Source organism: Hyaena hyaena, unplaced genomic scaffold, assembly GCF_003009895.1.
Source record: "Hyaena hyaena isolate Hyena2069 unplaced genomic scaffold, ASM300989v1 scaffold_683, whole genome shotgun sequence".
NCBI classification, from domain to species: Eukaryota; Metazoa; Chordata; class Mammalia; order Carnivora; family Hyaenidae; genus Hyaena; species Hyaena hyaena.
Window position 1 is genome coordinate 1,019,730 of NW_024081314.1, and position 26,765 is coordinate 1,046,494.

General features: G+C 37.8%; 1 protein-coding gene across 1 annotated transcript; it reads right to left on the reverse strand.

The window, feature by feature from the left end:
• Positions 1 to 133: 133 nt before the first annotated feature.
• SAV1 (salvador family WW domain containing protein 1) lies at positions 134 to 24,900 on the reverse strand. The gene is made up of 5 exons (XM_039217340.1): positions 24,450 to 24,900; positions 21,253 to 21,696; positions 10,622 to 10,892; positions 6,630 to 6,773; positions 134 to 1,521 (listed from the first exon to the last, which is right to left on the reverse strand). The coding sequence occupies exons 1-5, from the start codon at positions 24,541 to 24,543 to the stop codon at positions 1,320 to 1,322; spliced, it is 1,155 nt and encodes a 384-aa protein (XP_039073271.1). The 5' UTR covers positions 24,544 to 24,900; the 3' UTR covers positions 134 to 1,319.
• Positions 24,901 to 26,765: the final 1,865 nt, after the last annotated feature.

The window sequence follows — 26,765 nt, forward strand, 5'->3', positions numbered from 1 at the left end:
CCACTAGTGTATTTTCATTTTTCAATATCCCTTTCATTACACCGCTTCCTTTGCCTTTGGGCCTTCTGAATGGAAAAATCAAATATTTACAGCACTATGTAAAAGACGTGGATTCAAACATGACACATTCGACTTCCACAAAAATATATTTAATAAGCTTGTTATATAAAATCAAACATTTAACATTTTCAACATTTTATCAATTCAAACTCACTGATAACCGGGAGTGCTTTGTATTTTGGAAGATTACCTAAACTAAACATATTTACATATTTACAACACATGTAAATATAACAAGAGCTACTTCAACTTATGTTGAAATTCACAGAATTCTAGAGATTTATAGGCTAAAAGTGCCATAAATTTATCTGTAGTCAAATGTACTGCACTAATTATGAACAATAACTATTAAAAGGGAAAAAAAAACTGGGAGGGAAATGGGTCTTAAGTTCCATGACAACTCTTAGAAGATAAAAAATATGTGAAATCAATTTGATGACCAAGATTTCTTAATGAATCCCTGATTGTCATTTTTGGCAGCTCAATGCAGTCCCTTGGGATGGCAGTGTGCTATATGCTGTCTGGAACCCTGCCCTGTCTCCTCAGAGCCATGCTACTAAATGCGGTAAGGGCCCTGGCCAAAAGTAAGGAAATGATAGCAGCTCTGAGTGCTGTATACACCTTTCCCATACAGGCTAAGGCCTTGTGCCTAAATTTATCACTCAGAGATTACAGGCCCTTTACCCTTTCATGCCAAAAAAAATACGTTCTCAATAGATTTTAAAAGGGTTCTTTACATTTTGTGAGGAGGTGAACCCTATGCATGATATATAGAAATGTATCACAATTAAGGTCCCAAATCCTCTTTGTGTTTTGAACTACACAATGATAGTATTTAAACCATCTGATTTCAGACAATATTCCACATTATAAAGCAGTACACATCTGTTTTCAAATACTGCATAGGTTCTGTCTTTTAAAGAAAGGTACTGCTCCTTTAAGAGTGTACCAAGTGATCATTTCCTATTTAATATCTGGTTATAATGACATTTCTTGCTGCATTTATCTCCACTGAGAATATTCAAAGCAGTTTCTAATATACAGCATTTAAGAAGTGTTTGCTGTGTTGGCTCTTAAAATGATAAACATTTTTTTGCTCAATAAAATAATATTTTTAATAACAAAATACATGTAAAATTAGAATTTTATCATTTCCAAAAAGCTGCCTTTATTAACCAAAGTACTTGTTTGCAGTTTTTTTCTGTGAAAATATTTTAAAGCCCTTACAAAAACCTAAATTTTATTTTTAAAAAATTAACTTAAAAATTCTTGCCATGTTGCTGAGCATACCACTGCTGTCTTTGCTTGCGGTTTTCCAATTCTGTGAGCAGAGCCTGTCTGTAGGCTTCATACATTTTAACAATCTGTTCCAGTTCTTTCATGAAAAGCAACTTTAGCATTCCCTGGTATGTGTCCAGGTCAGCCAGCTGGAAGAGTTCCCACTTCAGAATGTGGTCATATCTGTTTTAAAACAAAATCATGCATATGTTCACAACACATACATAAATAGGTATTTATAGCAACCAAATAATTTATAAAGATTATATCTAACAAACCATAAGCTTTAATTAAAAATAACTGAGTTGTTAACTTATTTAAATATACTATTTCTTTAGGGAGAGGAGAAAACTGCTGATACTACTTCAATTTAAGTTAAAAATACCCACTTCTTTATCGATTATTCTAAAGGTAACATTAGTCAACAATTAACACAGATTTCAAACCACTGTGGTTCTATAATTTCAGAAAAACACACATGCTATTCATAAGTTCACCTAAAGTTAATTATCAGCAACTTAAGAATGCTTCAGACCACATTATGCTTGAAAATAATATGTAAAAATGGCAAAGTCACTGAGTCATTAGTGTTGACAGAGCTTTCTGAAGAATGCTGTTCACTATAGGAAACAAGGAACTAAAAGGAGAATGAAGAGGAACCATCATTCAAGGGCTTTTATCCTGAGGTGAGTATACACTATTAAAACATAAAAACTCAAGAAGAAAGGGCAGAATAAGTTCTTTTCAAAATGAGAGTAAGTATAGTGTAGAAGTGTGTGGAGAAAGACTCATGTAAGATTGTATTTACATATATCTTAGAAGGCTTTTTAGTCCTTCTGTGGTAAGTTGGTCCCAGTACTGAGAGGGAAGTAATAGGCAATAAAAAGAGTAATTTACACTCTGAATTTTAAGACCTGAAGACATCACCTAATTTTCCCATTTTACAGATGAAAATACTGAAACCTAAAGAGGCTATATCTCTCTTGCAAAACTGTTTAGTGACTAAAAAAGAAAGACAGAAAGAGTTTTTAATGTTAAGTTTAGACAAAGAGCTTGAATTACAGCAAGTCATATACTTATGTGATACTTAAGTTCTACTTCTCAAATCATACTGGAAAACAGATACAATAGGAAGCTTTGTAAATTCTAGTAAATTTATTTTTAATAGTTATTTATATTTCCTACTCAATGATTCTTTGGTAATTCATTTACCATTTTATTCCAAAGTATCATCTAATATGTTTTTAAAAGGGGAAACTGTAAACAAATAATAAGCAGTCAGTAAAAGCCGCATACTGTGTTTGGCACGCTGACATATTTCCGTACAACTTGGGTACAAGGATCAGGAACACCAAGAGCACAAAATGCAGAACCACAAGGTAAATAGATCTTGGGAATCCTAAATTTACCCATTTAATTACTTGAGTGCTGCAAATCTACTAACAGATATACTTGGTAGAAAGATTTAAAAGAGATACTACAAGAAATATTTAAGGAGCCTCTATGAAATAACAGTTACAAGGTATTTCCTAGAACCTCTGCCATGCATGTAGCTTAAGATCTTTCTTATTTGTTTGAAACAAATTCATGATTCCTAGCAAAAAAAACCTTTAAGTCAGAATTCCATAGCTAACAGGCATTTCAGCAATGTCTATTGATTCAAGATGCTTAAATGTGTGACAGTTGAACTGTAAGAACATTAAAGCTCATTTATCATCTGTGTACCTTCTAGTAAGGGAAAAGGGAGAAGATAAATTACTAAATATCACATTGTTTTAAGATAGGAATATCACTCTATAAGCATTCAAATTTTGAAAAAAGGAAAAAGAAATAGCTTCAGACAATTTTCTGACTTCCCTATCACAGCAATAAGCATCAAGAATAGGATGAAGGGTAGAAGCAACAAAATGAGAATAATTACAGAAAATCCTTTGGGAAGAAGAAAAAGCACTCTAGAACAGCAGAGATGAGAAAAGTATGCAATTTGCCAATTTCCAGTCCAAAGTCCCGTCCCCTATTTCTATGGGGTTACTTCCCTTCTCATATAAAACTTCCCAATATGCATGTTTTGTTTTTGTTTCTTAGGAAAAGTAAATATTTCCCATTCTTTCCTTCTTAACTAGCCAAATTACCTGATTCGCCAGGCTTAATTTTTAGTCACTTGTATAATATACAGGTAAATCATTCAGAAAACAGGCTGAAAACTATAGATAGTAAAAACTATCTTTTTGCTGTTTTTCCTAGGGCAGTATTTTATTAAAATATTTCTTATAAATAACCTATGCATGCAAACATCAACTGCTATAATCCTACCAAAAAAACTGTGTTCATACTCCAGTGGATGCTGTCTTTAAGGAGCCAAAAGTCCTACTATTTACAGCTCCAGGGACATGCAGCCTATGTCCCTTCATTGTGCCTGTCCTGCTTGTAACATTCTACCCACACCCAGCGCTGGGGCAAGACAACACTGCAGGCCCACCAAGCCATGAGGAATAAAATACAGTACACACAACAGTGCTGTTGGAACTGGTGTTGGGGTATACATGTATGAGGAATAATGGAAAGTAAATATGTTCCTGATGGTCTTTTCCCTGTTATATATTAAACCTTATGATTTATTCTATAGTTCAGCTTGATTACAGTCATATGATGCATTACAGACTTCTGAAATACTTTAGAAATACAACTTTACTAAAATTCATCAAAAATTTAGAACATTATCTGTTTCTAAGTCAAATTCTGGAAGTATGTGCAAAATTGTTTTGGTAAATTACTGCTAGAGACAGAATTTTTTAAATTTCAGGAAGTTAGATTGGCAACTGTTAACAAAAGAAACAAAGATGGTAGTTTTTTGGCTAAAACCTCTCCTTTGATAGATAAATGATTCTCCATTATCTACTTCATAGAGAACTCATCGTTTGTTGACAGAACAGTCAACAGAAATAACAAAATTTAACAGCTGGGCACATATTCTTCCAGTGATAGGTCAACTGGTACCAAGAGTGAAAAAAGAGGAATAAAGGGAAGAAGAGTCCATCTGCCAAGATTCCTTATTCCATTCCTATACTATATAGATGACGATCAAATAAAGAGGCTTCAGTAGGCTGGCCCTGACACCAAACCAAACTAAATGTCTATGGATAATTATATACCTAACTTCAGATAAATTAAAACCAAACTTTTGAAAAGTATTGTTTATATCATGCAAACTAAGATCTATAATTAAAACCTTTTAAAAAATAACATTGTCAAGGCTTAAATTTTACTTAGGGGGGAAAAACAAAGACCCTCCAGGATTGTTTTATCTCCACATCAGACCACAGAATAACAGCTGTGAATTTACAGACTGAGAACAATGTTTACGTTGGCCAAAAATTAATAAAAATTCATAATAAAAGACCAATAACTTTATGAGAATGTTAATGTGGTCTAAATGAGCAGAATCATGATCAAATAATTATGAGAGAGATCCTTGAGGTAACCTACCAACTATTCAGATGAAAAGCCTGAATAGAAGCTAATAAAAACAAATGGCTCTAACCAAGGAAAACGTGTAAAATCTCTAGGCTAAAGGCATACACATATGCATGATTGAGCACACGTGCACACACACGGTTGGTAAATACATAACACAGCAAAATTTTAAATCAGAGTTGGCTTAGCCTTCTGCAAATTTTATTTCAGTGATCATCCTTTAAAAGTATGGAGAAGAGTTACTATTTCAAAAAATATCTATGAAAGGTTTTACATTCCTTTGACTTGAATATCAAAGAATTAATTTTTTTTTCCAAATTCAATGCCCAATAATCTAATACTCTCTAAAACTCTTATTTAGGCTATTTTATAATGGTAATTTTGGTTTCTGAAATACAAAAAGGAAATGAGGAGTAAGACTACAAAAACATATAACTAAATGTTACCTTAACAGAGTTGTTAAAAGTACATGCAATTATTATGTGTGAAATGCCTAGCAAAGTAACAAGAATTTATTAGCTGCTCAGTATATAATAATTTATTAAGAGCATTATTAATGACAAAAATTAAGAGCATGATCTTTGCAACTAGAGATAAAGGTCTGAAATCTACCACTTAATAGTTGTATAGTCTTAGCAAAGATAAAGCCTCCATTTTTAAATTTTTTAAAAAACATTTAACCTGTAAAATGGTTTTAGAAAGATTATATGAGATAACATAGGTAAAAGCTAGCACCATAAGATACATGGGAAGCACTGGATAATAACTATTTACTTTCAAATGCCCCCTTTTCTGAAATCACAGCACTTTGTATATACCAATGTTACTAAACTTATCACATTGGGTACTGATCTGAGTACCTACTTTCGTTTTCCCAGATGAGAAAGGCCTGGCAAATTCACAGCCATCTTTAAAAACTGGCCCAAGTATTTTCTTCCATGCAGCTTTTCTAGCTCCACTAGTTATAAGAAACCATATTAAGTGCTTACACAAGGCAGCCACCATGCCACGTGCTTTAAAATGTGTGACCACTTATGAAAAAAAAAAAGTGTGACCATTTTCCCTTCATAGTTCAGTAGAGGAAAAACAATTCTAATTTCAGGAACTTTCCCAAGGTCATTCAGTAATAAGTACATGATGGAGCCAGAAGTCAGACTCAGTTTCCTTCCTGAGCGATCTTGACTACTTTTCTATACCTCTGTCCCCAATCATAATCATCATCATCATCATCTTTACTAAGTTCTCAATGTACAAGGCACTGTGATAAAAAATACTTTAGATGCACTATTTTACTGAAATCTTAATAACCTTAAGAATAGGTACTATTACTATCCTCAATTTACATAAGATAAAACTAAGTTAAGGACTCTGCATAGGGTTACATACCTACAAAGTATCAGGAAACTCAATCTCATCTCAGAACTTACAGCCACTACATATATTATTTCTTCAACATCCTTGTATACTGCTATTTCTTCCTTGTACCCAGGACTGACTTGGGTCCTTATTTTTATTACAAGGTATGTATCACTTATATACAAGTTAATCTCCTCTTATGAGAACATTAAGCTCCTCACTGTATCCCTAATATAGCACAGGTCTACTCACAAAGATTCAATAAATGTTTGCAGAACTTATATTTCTAGTAAATGATCTTCAGACTTTATAACCTGTGACAGCTGTTCTTCAAGTAAAATACTTAAAAGCCCAATATTATTAAAAGAAAAAACATGGTACTATGTGGGTTAAGTAGCTCAAAGATTCCATTCAGGCTCCACTCACCCCTCAACAAAACTCTGTGCTATAAATTCACTTACTTCACAGGAGCTCGAGCATAAACCTGAAGCCAGTCAGGAATTTCTGCAGTATGGTACGGATTTGCAGGTACCAGCAGGGACTGATTTCTTTCAGTCTGCTGTGGCTGATATGTGACAGGAGGGGGCTGATCATACCGAGGTACGCTAAGAAAAAAAAAATCAACATTCATCAGAATAAAGGCTCTAAATCTAAGCAAGAAATTATAAAGAACAAATAATATTTAAATGTTTTTCAATGTGCCTCTTGCCTAAACTGAACTCCTTGTACCATATAAAAAACACAGAGATGGGGCTTTTTGTTTTTGACCATACCAAAAGATAAGTAAAATCTACCTTCTCCTGGAAACTAATAGGTCATTAGTGATGGATATAAACCTAAGCTAAATCTTTACATATTTTAAAGAGATTTCTTCTGTCTGGTATTTAGTCTTTTCAAGGAAGCTTTTCAAGGAAGCTATAAAAAATGTGGAGATAAATTATAACCTTTATACAGAAGCTTAAAACTAGAATTATAATTTTCAGTACTAACTAGTAATTAGCTATACATTCAGATTGGAAACGTTGGTAGTTTGTCTCAAAATGAGAATGGATATTTTCTTCCTCCTTCAGGCTGAAAAGAAGATCTGGAATATGTAGTACAGCAGGAGTGAGGACTGGACTTGAAACATCTACATTAACTACAGTATTTCCTTTCTGTGTTTATAAACTTATGGAAGTTGGAATTGATTAGAACTCATTTTATATCACAGAGACTTAAAAAAAAAAAAAAGACCATCCTTTTAATTAGTTCTGATGTTGTAACTGGTGGGACAGAGAGAACAGCAAGGTGGGGAGAGAGCTGTTATATGGGAAAATGCTAAGGAAAAAGCACTGAACCAACTGAAGGCTAAAGACTGAAATCTGGAAGGCCAAAATGATCTATTTCAGAATTGGAGACAAATCTAGAAGAGCCTGCTCCAAACATAAATATTTATGTGTATACCAGAAAAGGTCACTACAATACTAAACTAGGATTAAAATAAATGTTAGACTGTGATTAACAATTTATTTATTTTTTAAATATTAGTGCTTATTTACTGTTGAGGGAGACAGAGACAGAGTGCAAGCTGGAGAGGAGGAGAGAGAGAGAGGGAGACACAGAATCCAAAGCAGGCTCCAGACTCCAAGCCAGCAGCACAGAGCCTAACGTGGGGCTCGAACTCACGAACCATTAGATCATGACCTGAGCCAAAGTCAGACACCGAACCGACTGAGCCACCCAGGCGCCCCTGTGATTAACAATTTAAAGATCAATATCCACTGAGTTCTACTCCTGAAACCAATACTACATTGTACGTTAACTAACTTGAATTTTAAAAAACATTAGTAATAAAAAATAAAGATCAATATCCAAATGGTATTGAATTTTATCCTTATCTCTTTTTTCTTAAGTAAGTACAAAGTAAAATATCCCTTGATAGTGCAACTGAGAGGTGGAAAAGAACTGCGGCTCTCAAGTCAAATATGCTTTGGGGTGGGTGCCTCAGTTTGGCCACCTTCCAAGTTATGTGAATATAGGCAAAACTGCTTCACTTCTCTAACCTTCAGCCTCCTTATTTGTAAAATTGCAATAAATTCATACCAAAGACGGTTGTTCTCAACAGTAAATGAGCTAATGTAAGTCAAGAGTTCTGTATAAAGATTAGCATAACAGAGACAAACAACTATTTTTTTTTTAATTTTTTTTAATGTTTTATTTATTTCTAGGAGAGAGAGAGAGAGACAGTGTAAGCAGGGGAGGGTCAGAGAGAGGGAGTCACAGACTGAAACAGGCTCCAGGCTCTGAGCTGGCAGTCAGCACAGAGCCCGACACGGGGCTCGAACCCACGAACCGCGAGATCATGACCTAAGCGAAAGTCGGACGCTTAACCGACTAAGCCACCCAGGCGCCCCAAGAGACAAACAACTATTAACATGATCTATGTGAGCTTCAGAAAGGTGTTTATTCCCTCCTGTTTAATGTCTACAGACTTGCTAAGAGAAACCAGTTGTGAAAATGCTTTGTAAACTGTAACAATTCCATAATAAAGGTTACTGATGATAAACAGAAAATTCAACTCAAGGGATGCGGGGGTGGGGCGGCTTGGTAGGTTAAGCATCTGCCTCTTGATTTTGGCTCAGGTCATGATCTCAAATTTGAGGTGGAGCCCCATGTGGGCCTCAGCACAGAGCGTGCTTAGGATTCTCTCTCTGCCCCTCCCCCACTTGTGCATACATGTGCGTTTACTCTCTCGTAACATAAACAAACTTAAAACACTCAGCTCAATATACTCTCAAATCTGGTTGTCGGGACTACAAAGTCATCATGATAGCAATCTGTCATCACATTTGGTTTTCTGTTTTGTTTTGTTTTGCATTTTTCCATCATTATTCATCAGTAAAAATCACCGAGCCCCCACTATGTGCCTGTCTCTGTGTAGGATGCTGGGACACAGCAGGAATAAGTGGAACTCATTCCTGCCCGTGGGTGGGAATCGTGATCAGGTAGAAGGGGAAGGACTCAAAGTTACTCCCATGTCAAAGGCCTGAAAATGGAGTCCAGGGAAGACAGCAGCTTGCCTGAAATGGTATAGAGAGTAGGTGAAGGAACTGAGCCCAAAACAGGTAGAGTGGCCAGTTTGGCTCTTTTGAAGGGATTACAATTTCAATTGTTCAATAAACAATGATTGAGTACCACTAAATAAAATCTCTAAGGAAAAAAACTTTTCAAAGTTGAATTAATAAATCCAAAAATGTAAAATGATTAAAACTACACAATAATGATAAAGCTTAGTTTTTTAGGTGATAATATTAAAATCTATTTTCACAACAATTTTGATGGCTCTAAAAAATTCAAAGTTTGTTATAACCAAAGATCTGTATTATGCTACATGATACTAAGGAACATCTATCAACATGCTGATGATATTCTACCCATTTTTAATCTTACATCTCAGAGACAGTTAACAGGAAATATTTTCATTAGTAAACTAATACTAGCTTTTTATATACTTTGAAATCCAGTGGTGTATTTTACATTTACATACAACACACCTCAATTTGCATTACCATTTCAAGTGCTCAAGAGCCATATGTGACAACTGGCTACAGCAGTCACAGGACTAGAAGTGTGAGATCTATAGGATAAGCCCAAAGGATCACTTGCTACATTTATTTATTTTTATTTAAAAAAATTTTTTAATGTTTATTTTGAGACAGACAGAGACATGAGAAAAGAAGCGGGGGGGGGGGGGGGGGGGGGGGGAGAGGGAGAGAGAGAATCCTAAGCAGGTTCTGTACTCTCAGTGCAGAGCGAGACATGGGGCTCCAACCCACAAACTGTGAGATCATGAACTGAGCCAATATCGAGAGTCAGATGGCCACCCAGGCACCTCTCACTGGCTACATTTATTAAACAGATATATTAAACATATATACGTATATATATATGAAGCTTATTTTAGGGGGGAGAGAGAGACTGCGTGAGCAAGCAAGAGAGCACGGGGGAGGGGCAGAGAGAAGAAAGCAAGAATTCCAAGCAGGCTCTGCACTGTCAGCACAGAGCCTGATGTGTGGCTTGAAGTCACTAACTGAGATCCTGGCCTGAGCCAAAATCAAGAGTCAGGCGCTGAAGTGACTGAGCCACCCAGGCATCCATTCTTTTTTGTTTTTAAAGATTTTATTTGAAAGTAATCTTTACACCCAACATGGGCCTCAAACTCACAACCCCCAGATCAAGAGTTGCACGCCCTACTGAGCCAGCTGGGAGGCCATAAAAAAGTTGGTTTTTTTTTTAGTTATTAAAACCATTACTGAATCTAAGTCCAAAGAAAAATGTCATAAACTTTGAAAAATAAAGCTTTCAAGTATCAGACTGCAGGATGCCTTGCTCTTTGATGAAAATAGGAGTTCAAAGTCTAACATTAGATAAATAACCTCAATACAAAAAGTTAAAAATAGAAGAGATACTATACCTAGGAGCACAAGGATGCCTATACTGAGCCTTCTTATTTGTGTGATCCACATAATAGGTTCCAAATTCTGATGACTCAACTCGCTCCCATCCTGGAGGAAGTCCTTCTCGCTCAAGAGGATGGCTCCAATGAGTTGTATTTGTGTTGTGATCTATATAATATTTTCTCCCTCTCATTGTCCAGTCCACAGACCAGCCAGGAGGAAGAGGTAAATCTTCAGAACCATGGTTAGTTAAATTTCCTAAAGATGTAGCAGCAACTCTCCCAATACCTGAGGATAAAGAGAGAAAAAGAATAGAACAATTATTCAAAGCTAAAAGTATGCCATCTGAGAAACAGTTACAAAATTAACTATCCTGCTTAAACTCTTTGGTCAAAATCCATAATTTCATAATTATAAATAAAAATTTTCACCCTCTCTCTTAACTTCCCGTGCTCACGCTGTCTCTCAGAAATAAAAAAACATTAAAAAATTTTTAAAAAAGGGGGGGGGCGCCTGGGTGGCTCAGTCAGTTAAGTGGCCGACTTCAGCTCAGGTCACAATCTCACGATTCATGGGTTCGAGCCCCACATCGGGCTCTGTGCTGACAGCTAGCTCAGAGCCTGGAGCCTGTTTTAAATTCTGTGTCTCCCTCTCTCTCTGACCCTCCCCTGCTCACGCTGTCTCTCTCTCTCAGAAATAATAAAAAACATTAAAAATTTTTTTTCAATTTTCATAAAACTAGTATTACTATATTTAATTACCCAAAAAAAGGGAGGAAACTAGACTTCCTCTTTGAAATTGGGTTTTTTTGGTTGATGCCTCCATCCCCAGGCTATAGAAACATTTAACTATTAAGCAAAGCCACTTAAGTATGTATGCTGCTAAAGGAAAAGTAAGGAAAATAAAATTTCACCCCACTCAAGATTTAAGATTTGACATTTCACCTAAAACAGCAAAAATAAATTTGTAAAATGATTTCTGGTTTATGAGTTCTTAAATATAATTTAGCTGTGCCCTAGAACTATTAAGTAAATTTATCAAGGTAGCATCATATGAGGTTAACATACAAAAATCAATTAAATATCTGTATACTAACAACTGGAGATAAATTATACCACTTATTACAGCTCCAAAAAATCAAATATTTACATATAAATAAAACAAAATACAGACAATAAATTACATGGAGAATCTGTATGCTGAAAACTACAAAACATGATGAAAAGAACTGAAAGATGACCTATCATGTTAATGGACTAGAAGACTCAATACAGGTAAGATGCCAACTCTTCCTGAAATGACCTTTAAGATAATCCCAACCAAAATTGCAGCAGTTTTGTGGATACAGACAGAAATAGGCAGACTCTAAAATGTATACGGAAAAACAAAAGAACCAGAGAAGCCAAGACAAAATTTTGTTTTAATTTTTTTAATGTTTATTTGTTTTTGAAAAAGAAAGAGAGAGAGAGGATGAAGCAGGAAAGGGGCAGAGAGGGGGAGACAGAATCCAAAGCAGGCTCAAGGCTCTGAGCTGTGAGCACAGAGCCCGACATGGTGCTCGAACTCAAAAACCAGGAAATCGGGACCTGAGCTGAAGTCGGACACTCAACCAACTGAGCCACTCAGGTGCCCCGAGAAGCCAAAAAAATTTTTTTAAATAAGAATAAGGTTGGAGGCTTCAAGCTACCTTTTTGTTTGTTTTTTAATAATCTCTATGCCCATAGTGGGGCTCAAACTTATGACCTTAAGATCAAGAGTCATATGCTCTACCGACTGGGCCAGCCAGGCTCCCCTCATAATACCTGATTTTAAGACTTACTATAAAGATACAGTAATCAAGACAGTGTGGTATTAGCAAAGGACAAAAAGATCAATGGAACAAAGAATCCTCAAATATACCTACACATGCACAATCAACTGATTTTTAACAAAGATGAAAAAGCAATTTGATAAAGGATAGTTTTTTCAACAAATGGTGTCGGAACTGGACAGCTATATGCAAAAAAATTAATCTATACATCCTACCTTCTATAAAAATAAACTTAAGATGGATCATATACCTAACCATGAAACATAAAACTATAAGCCTTTAAAAACAAAAAAAGGATACATTTTTGTGACCTTACCTTAGGCAGAGTTCTTATCATATGCTGAAAAGTGTAACCCATAAAAGAAGCTGTATACAAATGTTCACAGCAGCTTTATTCATAATAAGCAAAAACTGGAAACAGCCCAGATTCTTTAACAAGTGAATAGGTTAAACGAACTGATAGATATATACCCCAGAATACTAGTCAGTAATAGAAAAAGAGGAACTATAATACATATAACAATTTCTAGCAATCTCTAGGGAATTATGCTGAGTGAAAAATGACAATTTATCTCAAAAGGTTAATAGCTGTATAATTCTATCTATGTAATATTTTTGAAATGATAAAATTTTAGAAATGGAGACCAGATTAGTGATTATTTGCTAAGGCTGGAAAGAGAGGTGAGTGTGGTTATAAAAGGGCAAACATAAAAGATCCCTGTGGTGACAGAACTGTTCAGTGTTTTTTCTTTTTTTTCTGTGAGAGAGAGAGAGACAGAGAGACAGAGACAGAGAGACAGACAGCACGAGCAGGGGAAGGTCAGAGAGAGAGAGGGAGATACAGAATCTGAAACAGTCTCCAGGCTCTGAGCTAGCTGTCAGCACAGAGCCGGACGCGGGGCTCAAACTCATGACCTGAGCCGAAGTTGGACCCTTTACCGACTGAGCCACCCAGGTGCCCCTTCAGTGTCTTTACTACGGGGTACTGGTTCAATACAAAATCTATATGTGATAAACTGTAAAACTACACACAAATGAGTTCAAGTAAAACTAGGGAAATATGAACATGATGAATCAACTGTTTCAAGGTCAACATCTTAGCTATATTATACTATAGTTTTGCGAAGTGTTAGCAATGGGGGAAGTGTACAGAGGATCTAAGTTATTTCTTACAACATTATAATTACAAGTGAATTTACAATTATCTTGACAAAAACTTTAAAAAACGGAAAGAGATATAACCTTTAGATTCAATATATATGTAATACCTGCCAAACACATCTGAGACAGAATAAGAACAGTAAAGAAAGTACTGGAGATAAGAACAGAGCATAATGCAAAATTAGTTAGCCAAAACACTATCCTGGTATTTTCTCCTTTTCCCTCCACAACCTTCCACCCTCTCTAGCAGTCTTAGGAGGGGATTTCAAACAACTGGCAAAGGAAAACTCAATTTATTCAACATGTATTATAAGAAGAGCATAACTTCAATTCTTAAGAAAAATTAAAGAGTTTTGCAAAAAGGTACAAATTTATTAAAATGAACATTCAGAAAAATGTCCCAAAGCAGAGAAAAAAAAATGCAACTAAATATTCTCCCATTAATTCAAAGAAAAAAAAGAAGCAATCAACTCTCTGAAGGCAAGCCACCAAGAAAAGCAAGAACCCCAAAGATAAGATGGGAAGACAACAAAGATAAAAGCTGTGCTCAGGAAAAGATGAAGACAAAACTGGAAGAACAAACCCACAGTGTTGGTTATTTGTTACAATGGAGAAAACTTGGCAAATCTTAACCAAGTACAAACGTTGGTATCACCAGTAATGTCATATCATATCATGTACCTCCCTATATTTGACATGAAGAGGATACTCCACGTCTGTGGTATTCTTACCAAAAACTAAAATCCCACTCTAACCATGAGAAAAACAGGAGACAAATCTAAATTGAAAGATGGTCCACAAAATATCTGACAAGTATTCCTCACAACCATCAAGGTCATGAAAAACAAGAAAGGACTAAGCAACTGTCATAGACCAAAGAACACTAGAAGACATGACAACTAAATGCAACAATTTGATAAGAGAGCCAAGATGTCCACAAAGTTCCAAAATGGCTCATCAACTTTACCAATGCCATAATGATTCCTAACCTTTTCATGACACACCCACCTATACTTCCTGAAAGTACCATGTGCACTAATTTTTTTTCAAACTATTTGGGATAATTTTATAAAACTTACTGAGAGAAGAATGTACAGTACAAAAGGACTAAAAGCCACAGATTTAAAACAAAACATTCCTAGTAATAAAATAGTTCCAGCAGACAGGGGGGAAGAAGCTGTATCAAGCTTTTACACATGAGACCTCTGTTCACCCAGAAAGTTGAAACTTCAATAACCAAACAGGCCAACTCTGGAAAAAGCATAGAAGAGAACATAAGACATAACACTCTTACAAAGGGCAGGACACTAACAATTATTGGTGTCTCCTCTGTCCCTGGTCTTTTCCAAATGTAGTATTTTATATTCAAAATAACTCTACAGGTAGCAGTATCCTACCAGTTTACAGATGAGGAAACAAAGGTTCAAGTAACATTTTACCAAAACCATAGAGTTGGTATATGGTCAAATGACAAATTTATTACTAACAAAGTAGTCACATAAAAAATCCACTGTTAATTCTTCAAAGAAAAAATATGACTACCATTAATAAAAGAAAAAGCCAGCCACCAATTTTGAACTCAGTGGAAAAATAAGAACTTGTTTCTGAGATACAAGGAAAAAAAACACTAGTTTTCCATTATTTCAATTAGTCTCAGAAAAGAATGAGTGGCATTCATAATCCTCAAAATAATTTCTATTTCATATAAACATCTTCCATTTATATATATAAAGTAAAACATTCATAAGCTAAATACATTATTTCCCAAACACAAGGATAAAGGGTAACACAAGGATATTATTTTGTCTCTCCACCAAGACTTACTAGGTACGTTGCCAAAGAATTTAATCTCACACAACCAGGAAAGGATCTGTGAAATCTGCCCTTACAGACAAAGCTCAAAAATTCTGGTTTGCTAATTTTGTAGGGGCTACAGAGAATAAAATGGAATCTGGAACTTTAAGGAAGGTCCATAGGCTGCAGGATAATAAATACTAAACATCATAGCCCATGTTATAATCAAGATGTTGATAAAGAGATTGAAGCATTGAACCAAGCCAACTACTTTTTCTCCTTCTCTGCAAAATAATTACAAAGTTGTGTCCCTAAAGATTATTTACATCTCCTTAAAGATGATTCTGAGCTCACTAAATATTTATGCATTTCCTGGAGTAAACATAACTTGTGTTTTTTTTTGTAAACACGGACACTTTTCATTCAATTTTGGTAACGTGAGTTCATTAGTTAGAGCCTTGGATCAGGTTCTCTGCTGTTAGCACATAGCCTGGTTGGGATCCTCTGTCCCCCTCTATTTCTGCCCCTCCCCCACTCATGTGTGAGCTCTGTCTCAAAAATAAACACTGAGGCACCTGGGTGACTCAGTCAGTTAAGTGTCCAACTGTGTCTCAGGTCATGATCTCACAGTTTGTGAGTTTGAGCCCCACTATTTGGGCTCTATACTGACAGCTCAGAGCCTGGAGCCTGCTTTGGATTCTGTGTCTCCCTCTTTCGTTGCCCCTCCCCACCTTCACCCCCCTCCTCAAAAATAAACATTTTAAAATAAATAAATAAATAATAAAAGTTTTCAGGCACCTGAGTGGCTCAGTCAATTAAGTATCCAACTCTTGATTTTGGCTCAGGTCATGATCCCAGGGTCATGGGATAAAGCCCTGCATCAGGCTCTGCAGGGAGTACGGAGCCTGCTTAAAAGTCTCTCTCTCTACCTCTGCTCCTCTCCCTATGTGCATGCTCTCTCTTTCCCAATCAATCGCTTTAAAAGTCTTTTATTTAAACCTATATAGAACTAAATTATTTAAATGCAAAACAAAGGAATTCATTCTGCCATTAGTACTCCAACTAAAGACTTCCCGTTCACAGTAGAATTCTTTCCTTTGGCACAAAGATTAGGTGCCTGACCAGTACAGTGGCCAAAACGTTAAAGGTCAAATTTCACAGCTAAACCTAGAACTTGCTAGGCCCTAAAACCCTCTAAAATCTTTATACAACCTGTTTCTGGCTTCTGCCAAAAACAGTAAGATTTAAACCCTTGAGATTAGGTGTTTCCTGAAAGTCTAAGTAACTGGCAGGATATACTACTTCATTACGTCATTACAAAACTCTTTTTGTCCACATCTTTTTAATGTTTACTACATTAGGAAGAGCAATCAAAATTTAAAAGGGCTGTGGAAATAAATCTGTCTATAGCACATCTTTATCCTCCCACAAACTTGTTTTCTCCTTTCCATTCCCCTCAAATTCCTTGAACTACTGTCAGCATAAATCTTGAAAATATAATTAAATTTCAAGTCTTTTCAGGATAAATACAAGAAACTTCCAGCTATTTCTTCATATTCAGTTTTTTTTCCTTCTGAAAAACACAACTGTTAGGCTTTACTGCTTGGTTAATAATTGATTTTTAGTCCTTCCCTGACACTTAAGAGACTCCTTCAAAGAAGAACTGTTTTTTTCCTAAAAGGTAAAACATTAAATCTTATTGCCCTGATAGAAAATGTTAGTAAGTGAAATTTCTCAAGTATATGATCACTGCTCCAATAAATACAAGTCTTTTTTTAAAATGACATTCTTGGGGCGCCTGGGTGGCTCAGTCAGTTAAGTGTCCGACTCCAGATCAGGTCATGATCTCACAGTTTGGTTGTAGGGTTTGGTCCCACATCAGGCTCTGTGCTGACAGCTCAGAGCCTGGAGCCTGCTTCAGAATCTGTATCTCCCTCTCTCTGCCCCTCCCCCACTCGCACTCTCTCTGTCTCAAAAATGAATGTTAAAAAAGAATTTTTTTAAAAAAATAACATTCTTTAAGGGTACTTGGGTGGCTCAGTTGGTTAAGCATCAGAGTCTTGGTTTTGGCTCAGGTCATGATATCATGGTTTTGTGAATTTGAGCTGTATATCAGAGTCTGCACTGACAGTGTGGAGCCTGTTTGGGATTCTCTCTCTCCCTCTCTGTCAAAATAAATAAATAAACTTAAAAAAAAATTAAGTTTAAACTTACAAAAACTACGTCAGACTGCCACTAAGAGAGGATCACTAGAAATTCAGTTCTTGCAGTATTTACTCAATGATATTTTGTGATTCAGAATTTTAACACAGTATTGTAACTTGGTGGCATTATTAATTCTAAATACTTATATTTAGACAGAAAAATGTTAGGAGTTCTATTATTCCTGCTACCCCTCAGCTGACCAAAACTGTCTTAAGTCTCCAGATATGAAATCCTGGACTCATTCATTTAGTCAACCATTTATATTTGGAGGACCTCCTATGCAGCCAAGGGCTATGCTAATCCTACCTGACTTTTCTCTTTCCCTCATCTCTCATATCCCATTTGTGGCCAAGTCCCATCAATGCAGATGGGTCCCACTTCTCCCCTTCCTAAATGCTTGCAGCTGAGGTCAGGTCCTCATTGACATTTAAAATAATCTCCAAACATGCACCAAGTGGAAGATTATGGATTTGATTATGGAGTCACCGAAACTACTCATAAATAGTGTATAATATTAAGAAACTTATTCAAGTAGGGGCGCCAGGATGGCTCAGTCCATTATGCATCTGACTCTGGCTCAGGTTGTGGTCTCCTGGTTTGTGGTTCAGGCCCTCTATTGGGCTCTATGCTGAAAGCTTAGAGCCTGGAGCCTCCTTCAGATTCTGTCTCTCTCTCTCTCTGCCCCTCCCCTGCTCATGTCTCTCTCTGTCTCTCAAAAGTGAATAAATGTTAAAATATAAAAACTTTTTTTTAAAGAAAAAAAAGAAACTCATTCAAATAAATAGCAGAGGTATGAAACTATAAGAATGTAAGCACAACGTGAAAAAAAAAAGAATGCCATAAAAAAAAAGATGAAGGAAATTAACTAAAATACTATGAATCTCTGGCCTGATGGGCACTTTCCCTTAATTTTTCTGCTTTTTTGCAAACTTTCTACAGCAAGCAGCTATCACTCTAAAAAATAAATGAATTTATTTTTCAAAACTTACTATTTGGGTTAGATAAATTATTCCTGAGGTTTAAAATTACTCAATATTAGAAACAGCCAAAATAAACACCAAAGTATGCAACTGTCTAATCCTTTGACCTAGATGCTCTTTGAAAACAAAAAGACACTGGGGCACCTGGCTGTCTGAGTCAGTGGAGCATGCGACTCAATCTCAGGCTTGTGAGTTCGAGCACCACGTTGAGAGTAGAGACTACTTAAAAAAAAAAAAAATCTTATAAACAAAGCATTCATCCATGCTCATTTCTACATGCCTAGGAGAGCTCTGCTCTTTGCGGTCCCAATGAGATTCCAAAGTCAGCTTTCACAAAATAAGCTTTTACCAAGTATTTTCCATTATTCCTCAATTTTTAAAACTTCAGTGATTTACTTTCTTCTAAAACCAGAATTCTCATTTTTCCTTCAAAAGCATCACAGATTTGCCCTTTTCTCTCCCATGCCACTGGTACCTGCAATTAACTTTTTTCTAGTCATCTATCCTTAGTCCAACTAATAATCTTTACACACTGCTCTTGTAAAATGACTTTTTTGGGGTGTCTGGGTGGCTCAGTCGGTTAAATGTCCAACTCCAGCTCAGGTAATGATCTCACGGTTTGTGGTTTTGAGCCCCACATTAGGCTCTGTGATGACAGCTCAGAGCCTGGAGCCTGATTCAGATTCTGTGTCTGCATCTCTCTGCCCCTGCTCTGCTCAACTCTCTCTCTCTCAAAAATAAACATTACAAAAGTTTTTTTAGGGGCACCTGGGTGGGTCAGTCGGTTAAGCATCTGACTTCAGCTCAGATCATGATCTCATGGTTCGTGGGTTCGAGCCCTGCCTTGGGCTCTGTGCTGACAGCTTGGAGCCTAGAGCCTGTTTCAGATTCTCTATCTCCCTCTCTCTCTGCTCCTCCCCTGCTCATGCTCTGTCTCTCTCGGTGTCTCTCAAAAAGAAATAAACATTAAATGACTTGTCTTTTTGAAATCTTTGATGGCTTTGTTTGACTCATGTTTAAATCCTTCAGCCTGTTATTGATCCACGAAGCTCCCCATTCCATCTCACATATTTCTTTCTTCAAACCAGAACTACATCATTCTTTGGATTTACATATCTACTATGTTTTCACCAGTAGACTCCCAATTTTCCACCTACAATGACCTTCCTCTGTCCCTGTTTAAAGTCCAAGCTCAAAGCACAGTTTCAAGTCCTACCTCTTCAATGAATCATTCTTTTAGATATCCCAGCCCGGGGCACCTAGGTGGCTCAGTTGGTTAAACATTCGGCTCAGGTCATGATCTCACAGGTTCCTGAGTTCAAGCCCCACAATGGGCTCTCTGCTGTCCCTTCAGAGCTGGCTTCAGATGCTCTGTCCCCCTCTCTCTCTCTCTGCCCCTCCCCGGCTCATGTATGGGCACAGGAACTCTCTCTCAAAAAAAAAAAATTCTAGCCTACCCTATCTCTTCTGACTCCCTATTGTACTTAGTACCACAAAGTTTAACAACTGTTCAGTGATTACTGTGCATATGTTGGTTTTGTTTCCCAAATAAGATACTATAAGGGTACAGACTGCAGATACCACGAAGGTCAGAGAAAATGCCAGACACATAATGATTAATACTAAATGAATAAAATGTTTTCTACACTCGTGCTCCAAACTATCTTTAAGTCACCTTGTTTGAAGTTCCCTGAGTTAAAAAGTAAATGTCTTATGTATTTATTTTATCCTGTCAAGATTAAAGGCCTACAAGTACCAAGAAAAAACCAATCAGAAAAAAAAGTTTAATTTTCAGCTTGCTTCAGTTTATCTAGTGTAATCCAGTACTTCAGGAAAAAAGTAGCATTGTGCATTTCTCCTATCTCTTCTGTTCCTTGTACAAATATCCCCAAGTTAGCAAATATGGAAAGCATATTTAAAAAAATTATATGGCTAATATATTTGTTCATTCCAAAAACAACAACAAAAGACAGGCTTAACAAAAAAAAAAAAAAAAAAAAAAAAAAAGGGCGCCCGGGGGGCTTCACTTCGGTCATGATCTCGCGGTTCGTGGGTTCGAGCCCTGCGTCGGGCTCTGTGCTGACTGCCAGCTCAGAGCCTGGAGCCTGTTTCAGTCTGTGACTCCCTCTCTCTCTGACCCTCCCCTGCTCACGCTGTCTCTCTCTCTCTCTCTCCCCTAGAAATAAAACATTAAAAAAAAAAAGACAGGCTTAACACACAACCATTTGACAGAAGTCTTTCTGACCAACCTGGGAAATAATTATCGAATTATGAAAGCACTTTTGTTAAAAGAAAAAATGTAGGTTCTACCCCTTACCATGCTCAATTCTTCCCATCCACCTTTCTTCTCTCAAGTTTAAGTCCACTTACTTTGAAACACTAACATTCCCATTCTACTAAACCTAAACTTACATTTAGCCCAATTGTAGACATTAAATTCCCTGGGTTTTCAAGGTTCTTAGTGTTAACAGTCTAGAAAGGATTCAGTTAAGTGCCAAGTTTTTATAAAATGAGTTAAGAGACACAAAATTCTTTCACTCAGCATAGATTAATACTTATTTGCAAGCTAGTTTAACAAAACTTTCAAAATGGAAAAGTATTTTTCTGGGAGTGTCTGTTGGCTTCCCAAAACAATCCAGAAAAGAGCATCTTTTTAATTGTTAGTAAATCTAATGTAGGATTTATAATTTTAGGTTACCTGAGGCATGCCTCCCCTGATTCTGTGGCATTCTTTGGAAGAGATCGTGGTTGTATTCATAATATCTATAGTCTTCATGTCCACGATCTCCAAGTGGGCGCCTTCTCTGACCATCAAAATAATTATCTGAATAATAATATCGGGAACCAGAGTCTCCATTTTCAACAGCAAAATTAACTTCTGTTAAAAATGACTGAGAAGATCCATATTCCCTAGGGACATCTGCTAGACTTCTGGCAAGATAAGAAGGTGCAGATAATCTGTTGCTTTCTCTTCTCATTATTTCATGAGGTGTTCTTTGAATTGGAGTTCTAAGAAAACTCTGGTTTCTTGAAACTATTCCATCTCCAGAAGCTGAAAAGGCATTAGGGCTTGAATCTGGCAAACAGATATCAGTTCGTCTTGGAATTGTTGGACCATGCCGAATAAATGAAGGCATGAGATCTACAATAAAACAGAGTAAAATGACCACTTCATTAAGAAATAAATACTTTTCAAAAGTTGTTCATTTACGCCTATTACCCCAAAATGCAAAATTTCAATGGACTCAAGCACACATCATTTAAAATTCTGACTGAAGAAGATAGTACTTGGGTATTTGAAAATTAAGGCTAACTAATATTTTCCCACTCAAATGAAATTCTAATTTGGATGAATGGGGTTATGTGTAAACTTTGAATCAAATGTATTCTACATACCACCACACAAAACATGATGAAATGCCAGTAAGCTTAATTATGGTTAATGAAGTACTCATGAATAAATGTGTAAAAATAGGAAACAATTTAACAAATCAATAGTTAACAAGTATAATTTAAGATTATTCTTTGTTTTGTTGATTTCAGTTCATTTTCAAAATTCCCAAAAATCCTTTTTCAAGCAAACACAATTTCAAAAATAAAACAAAACATATGCTATTCCCAAATATGTAGATTCTTTTAAAAAAAACTTTAGGGGGCTCCTGGGTGGCTTGGTCAGTTGAGCGTCCAACTTCAGCCTCGCTCATGAACTCACCATTCCCAAGTTTGAGCCCTGCATTGAGCTCTGTGCTGACAGCTCAGTCTGGAGCCTGTTTCAGATTCTGTGTCTCCCTCCCTCTCTCTCTCTGCCCTTCCCCCACCTGTGCTGTCTCTTACAGAAATTTAAAAAATAAACATTCAGAAATTTTTCTTAAAAAAAAAAAAAAAAAAACTTTAAAATAATTAACCTGTTTTCCTCTCAGAAGTACCAGTACACTAGTACACCAATAGCTGGAAAGCCAAAAGTTCGGCTATGAAAATTAAAAAATAAAAAGATCTCATTTCAAAGAGGCACACAAATGTTGAATCAGTTCAAAAATGCCAAGCCTCAAACTATGGCTCCCTTAAGAACAAGTAATTATAATTCAAAACAAAAGATAACAGTAGAACAATGGCCTTCAGGATATAGTACTTCTGAATATAGAACTTAAATAGCTTAGACACACCAGGTTAGAAAGCAAATACTTTATAACAATAAGAAAACTAGATTTGAACATTTTTATTAGTTAAGTAAACAATTAGAGAGCACCGATATTAATAAACTTCAGAAGCTAACTCTAGAAAATTAATATTCAAACAAGTCTCAAAACTCGAAACTAAAAAATAAAATAGTACACCATTATTTGCTTTAAAGTACAGCAGACTTATTTCATGATTTTAAGTCATGTTTAATAAAGTTTATTTGCAGCAAACTGCAAGCTGCAACTAAAAACCTAAGAGCATATGTAACTGAAAAATAAACTGCTAAAAAAAGGTTTAAAAATCCATTTTCAAGGGCACCTAGCTGGCTCAGCAGGAAGAGCAATCAGCTCCTGATTTTGGGGTCATCATTTCCAGCCCCACATTGGGGGTAGAGATTACTTAAGTAAACTTAAAAAATAAATATATAAAAATCCATTTTCAGGTTACTGATACACCCATCTGATGTACTTTGATGTTCTACTAAGAAAGACTGCAAATACAAGAATAACTCTCAAGCTGATGATGTGGTTATTATTTTTTAAAAAAAAACATGCTCCACACCTGGTGGCTCTGGTGGTCAAGTGTCTCGTCCAACTCTTCATTTGGGCTCAGGTTATGATCTCACAGTTATGTGAGCTGAGTCCCGCATCAGCCTCTGTGCTGTCAGTATGGAGCCTGCTTGTGATTCTCTGTCTCTCTCTCTCTGCCACTCCCCCACTTTCACTGTCTCTGTCTCTCTCAAAACAAATAACTAAACTTAAAAAAAAATGCTGTCCACACCTTTCTGTGTGATCCTGGATAAACACTAGGAACCTCTATGAACAGCTTTCCCAATTACAGTACGAGGTAATTAATGGTTAAGTCACAAGGTTATTACGAGCTTCCAAGGACACTTAACACCAAGTGCCCAGAATGCAGTATGAACATCAAAATATTAGTTCCTCACATCACAAATGTTCTGAACACACGAACAAAAATTTAAAAGATTCAGTTGAAAAATCAGAGTCAAATACTTAAATTGAAGAGTGATGGGGAGATGAAGAGAAATACAAACTATTAAAAAAGAACTTTCTGCCAATTTCTCCTAAAATACTATAGAAATCATTTTGAGTACCTCGCCTTTTTTGGAGTCGGGGGGGAGGGTATTATTTGAAGCAATTCACATGATTTTGGCTCTCTAAGATCTAAGATTGATGAGGCTTTGGGTAGCGGCTACAATAGCGACGGTCAACTGTCACCTCTTCACCTCTGCATCCAGCAAAAGGGCTAAGGAATTCTACCCGAGTTTGCACAACTTCCAGCAAGTACGAGTGACACCCGAAAAGTCTGCAAACACAAGACATATCTCGAAGTATCGAGAAGAGGAAAAACTATGCCCCAGTCTAATCACTTTCACCCTTACAGCATCAGGCAATCAACAACCGAAGTGTTTCCGAAAGAACCTCTTGCTTCCAGTAATCAAAATGAAACACTCTGCTACGAGAGGACAGGAAAGTTTATTGCTTTTAGGGAGGCCCACGGGGGAGGGACTAATCTGTTTCTTAACTTTATCGGCTTTCAAATGATGACCACCACGTCGGGCACACAAAAAATTCAAGAGCAGTATTTCACAGAGCCCAACAGCAAAGAAAGGCCGCGGGGAGCCGCATCTGGCGCCCCGCCGGGCTCCCCGCAGCCGCTCGGGCCAGGTATGGGTGCGCCCCGCCCAACACTCACTCCGCAGCAGAGGCGACGTCTCCTTCTTCACGTACTTCCCCTGCACCTCGGCGGGCTTGGACACTTCGTTTTTGGTCTTCTTTCGGGACAGCATCCTTGTCAACGAGGCCCCAGGCCGCGCCAAGCAGCCTCTTTAAGGCTCCGCGCAGGGCGCCGGCCGTCCCCGCCGCCACCTCCGCCGGCGCCGCCGCCTCCTTCCCTCCCGAGCCGCCGCCGCCGCCGCCGCCGCCGCCTCTCCGCAGCCCGGGGTCGCCCTCAGGGACTGCCGCATGTTCGGGGCGCTAAGCGCGCCGGCCACAGCTTAGTCGCTGTCAGTTCCCTCCCGGAAATCTGCCCACTCCGCGACGCTGCTCTAGAACTCGGTGAGCAGAGGCCAGAAACGCCCGGCCAGGGCCATGGTCCGCCGCGGGCCGCCTAGTAACCGCTACCGCCGCCGCCGCCACCACCACCGCCTACGTCCCGTAAACTTTCCCCGCGGCCGCTGGGAATTCTGGGAAACTCTACGCTGCGCGAGCGCCGCCGCCGCCCTTCCCCCACCCCAGGTCCGGGGCGCGGCTCGGGCTGCGGGACGCCGGGAGGCGCTGTCAGCTAACGCGCTGGCCCCACCGCCTCCTCCTCGGAGAAGCCGGTCCTGCGGACCGCAGAGAACGGAAGACCAAGTCCGCCAGACTGAGCGCGGAGGCCGTCGCACACTGTTGGTGTGGAATCCCTTCTACACCACAGATTTTCCCCCGGGACCTTGAGGGAGCGGGCGACGCCCCCCGACGCGTTCCCGTCGTCATCCTTGAGTGAGGACGTCCCTCTTGGAGTTTCTTGGGCTGGTAAATTCAGGTCCCTGCTAACCCCGAATGCGAATAGAGTTGAAAAACCACAACCCTCCGGCTAGTGCGGTGACAAAGAATTCAAGATGCCCCTTCTAATTGAGAACATTAATCTGTCCAGTACTAATTTAAAGCTATCATCTCCTGTAGGCCAGGGTACGTCTTTCTGATAAGGGAAAAACGGAGGAAAGGAGCAAAATGGAGTTTACACTACTTCTTACTTATGTAAATTTGATGTTAGCATAGTGTATTACCATCAATCTCATTGTTACATTTAATTACTACATAATTCCTCTTGGAATTAAATATTACAATCTTAAGATTTTTTTTTTAGTATTTTAAGCACTAAAGGTCAAGATCTGAAATTTTTAATTGAAAACAGAACTTAGTTTCTTCTGTGTAACTTAGAGGCGCTCCCAAATGTAGGCAATGATATTTGGAAAATAGGGGGATCCATAATAAGGCTTGGATGATGGAGAATGCTTTCCCTGAGATTGAAAGCATGTTAGATGTAAAACAATTAAAAAGCAAGGAATTTTTTACTTAAGATTAGGAAGATGGTCAAATTTTGTTTTGCCATCAACAAGCAAATAAGGTGTTTTATCTAGGGCCTTTCTCCGTTTTTGCGTACTGTCATGCTCCCTTGGTACAGAGATTCTCACAATTAATAACCAACAAATAATTATTGAGCGTCCACTACGTGAGGCACTGTTCTGAATGCTTCGAATATAGCAATAGACAAAACAGACAAAAATCCCTACTCTCATGGGGAAGAGAGACAATAGAGAAAAATAAGTAAAACATACTGTGTTATTACATAGTAGTAAGTGTGGAGGTGACAATAAAACAAAAAGAGGGTTTATGAATGTAGGCAGTGTGATGGAGTACACAGAAGGCTCGTGAGAAAGAGATGCTGGAGTTAATTGGCAAATTGGAGGACTGGTAAATCCATGTAGGAGTAGAGGAGGAGCATAGTGGGAATTAAGTTAGAGAATGGCTGAGGCATCGAGGGCCTTGTAGGTCCTTGCAAAGAATTTCACTTTGAGCAGAGGAGTGACATCGATCTAACTTAATGTTTTAATATCGCTTTGGATGCTGTGTTGAGAATGAATTGAAAGGGAACAAAGGAAAAGTAAAAAGATCCGGCAGAAGCTATTGCTGGCTTGGACCAGGGTAACAGCAGTAGAAATGATGAGAAGCACTCATGTTTTGAACATATCTTGAAGATAGAGCCAAGGGGTGCCTGGGTGGCTTACTCAGTTGAGCATCCGACTCTTGATTTCAGCTCAGGTCACGGTCCCAGGGTTGTGGGATCGAGCCCCACTCTGGGCTCTGCTGAGCGTTGAGCCTGCTGAAGTCTTTCTCTCTCTCTCTTTCTCTCTCTCTCCCTCCCCCCTCCCTCTCCCCTTCATATGCACTCATGTGTGTTTGCTCACTCGCTTTCTCAAAAAGGACCGAGCCAACAGGATTTGTTGGCAGAATGAATATGAAGTGT

Bases quoted from the DNA above. Each gene is read 5' to 3' on its own strand.
- SAV1 (XM_039217340.1), bottom strand. From the start codon at position 24,543: ATGCTGTCCCGAAAGAAGACCAAAAACGAAGTGTCCAAGCCCGCCGAG. The intron at 21,697-24,449 runs GTGAGTGTTGGG...GTTTTATTGTAG, and splicing joins GACGTCGCCTCTGCTGCGGA to ATCTCATGCCTTCATTTATT. The intron at 1,522-6,629 runs GTAAGTGAATTT...GTTTTAAAACAG, and splicing joins TATGCTCGAGCTCCTGTGAA to ATATGACCACATTCTGAAGT.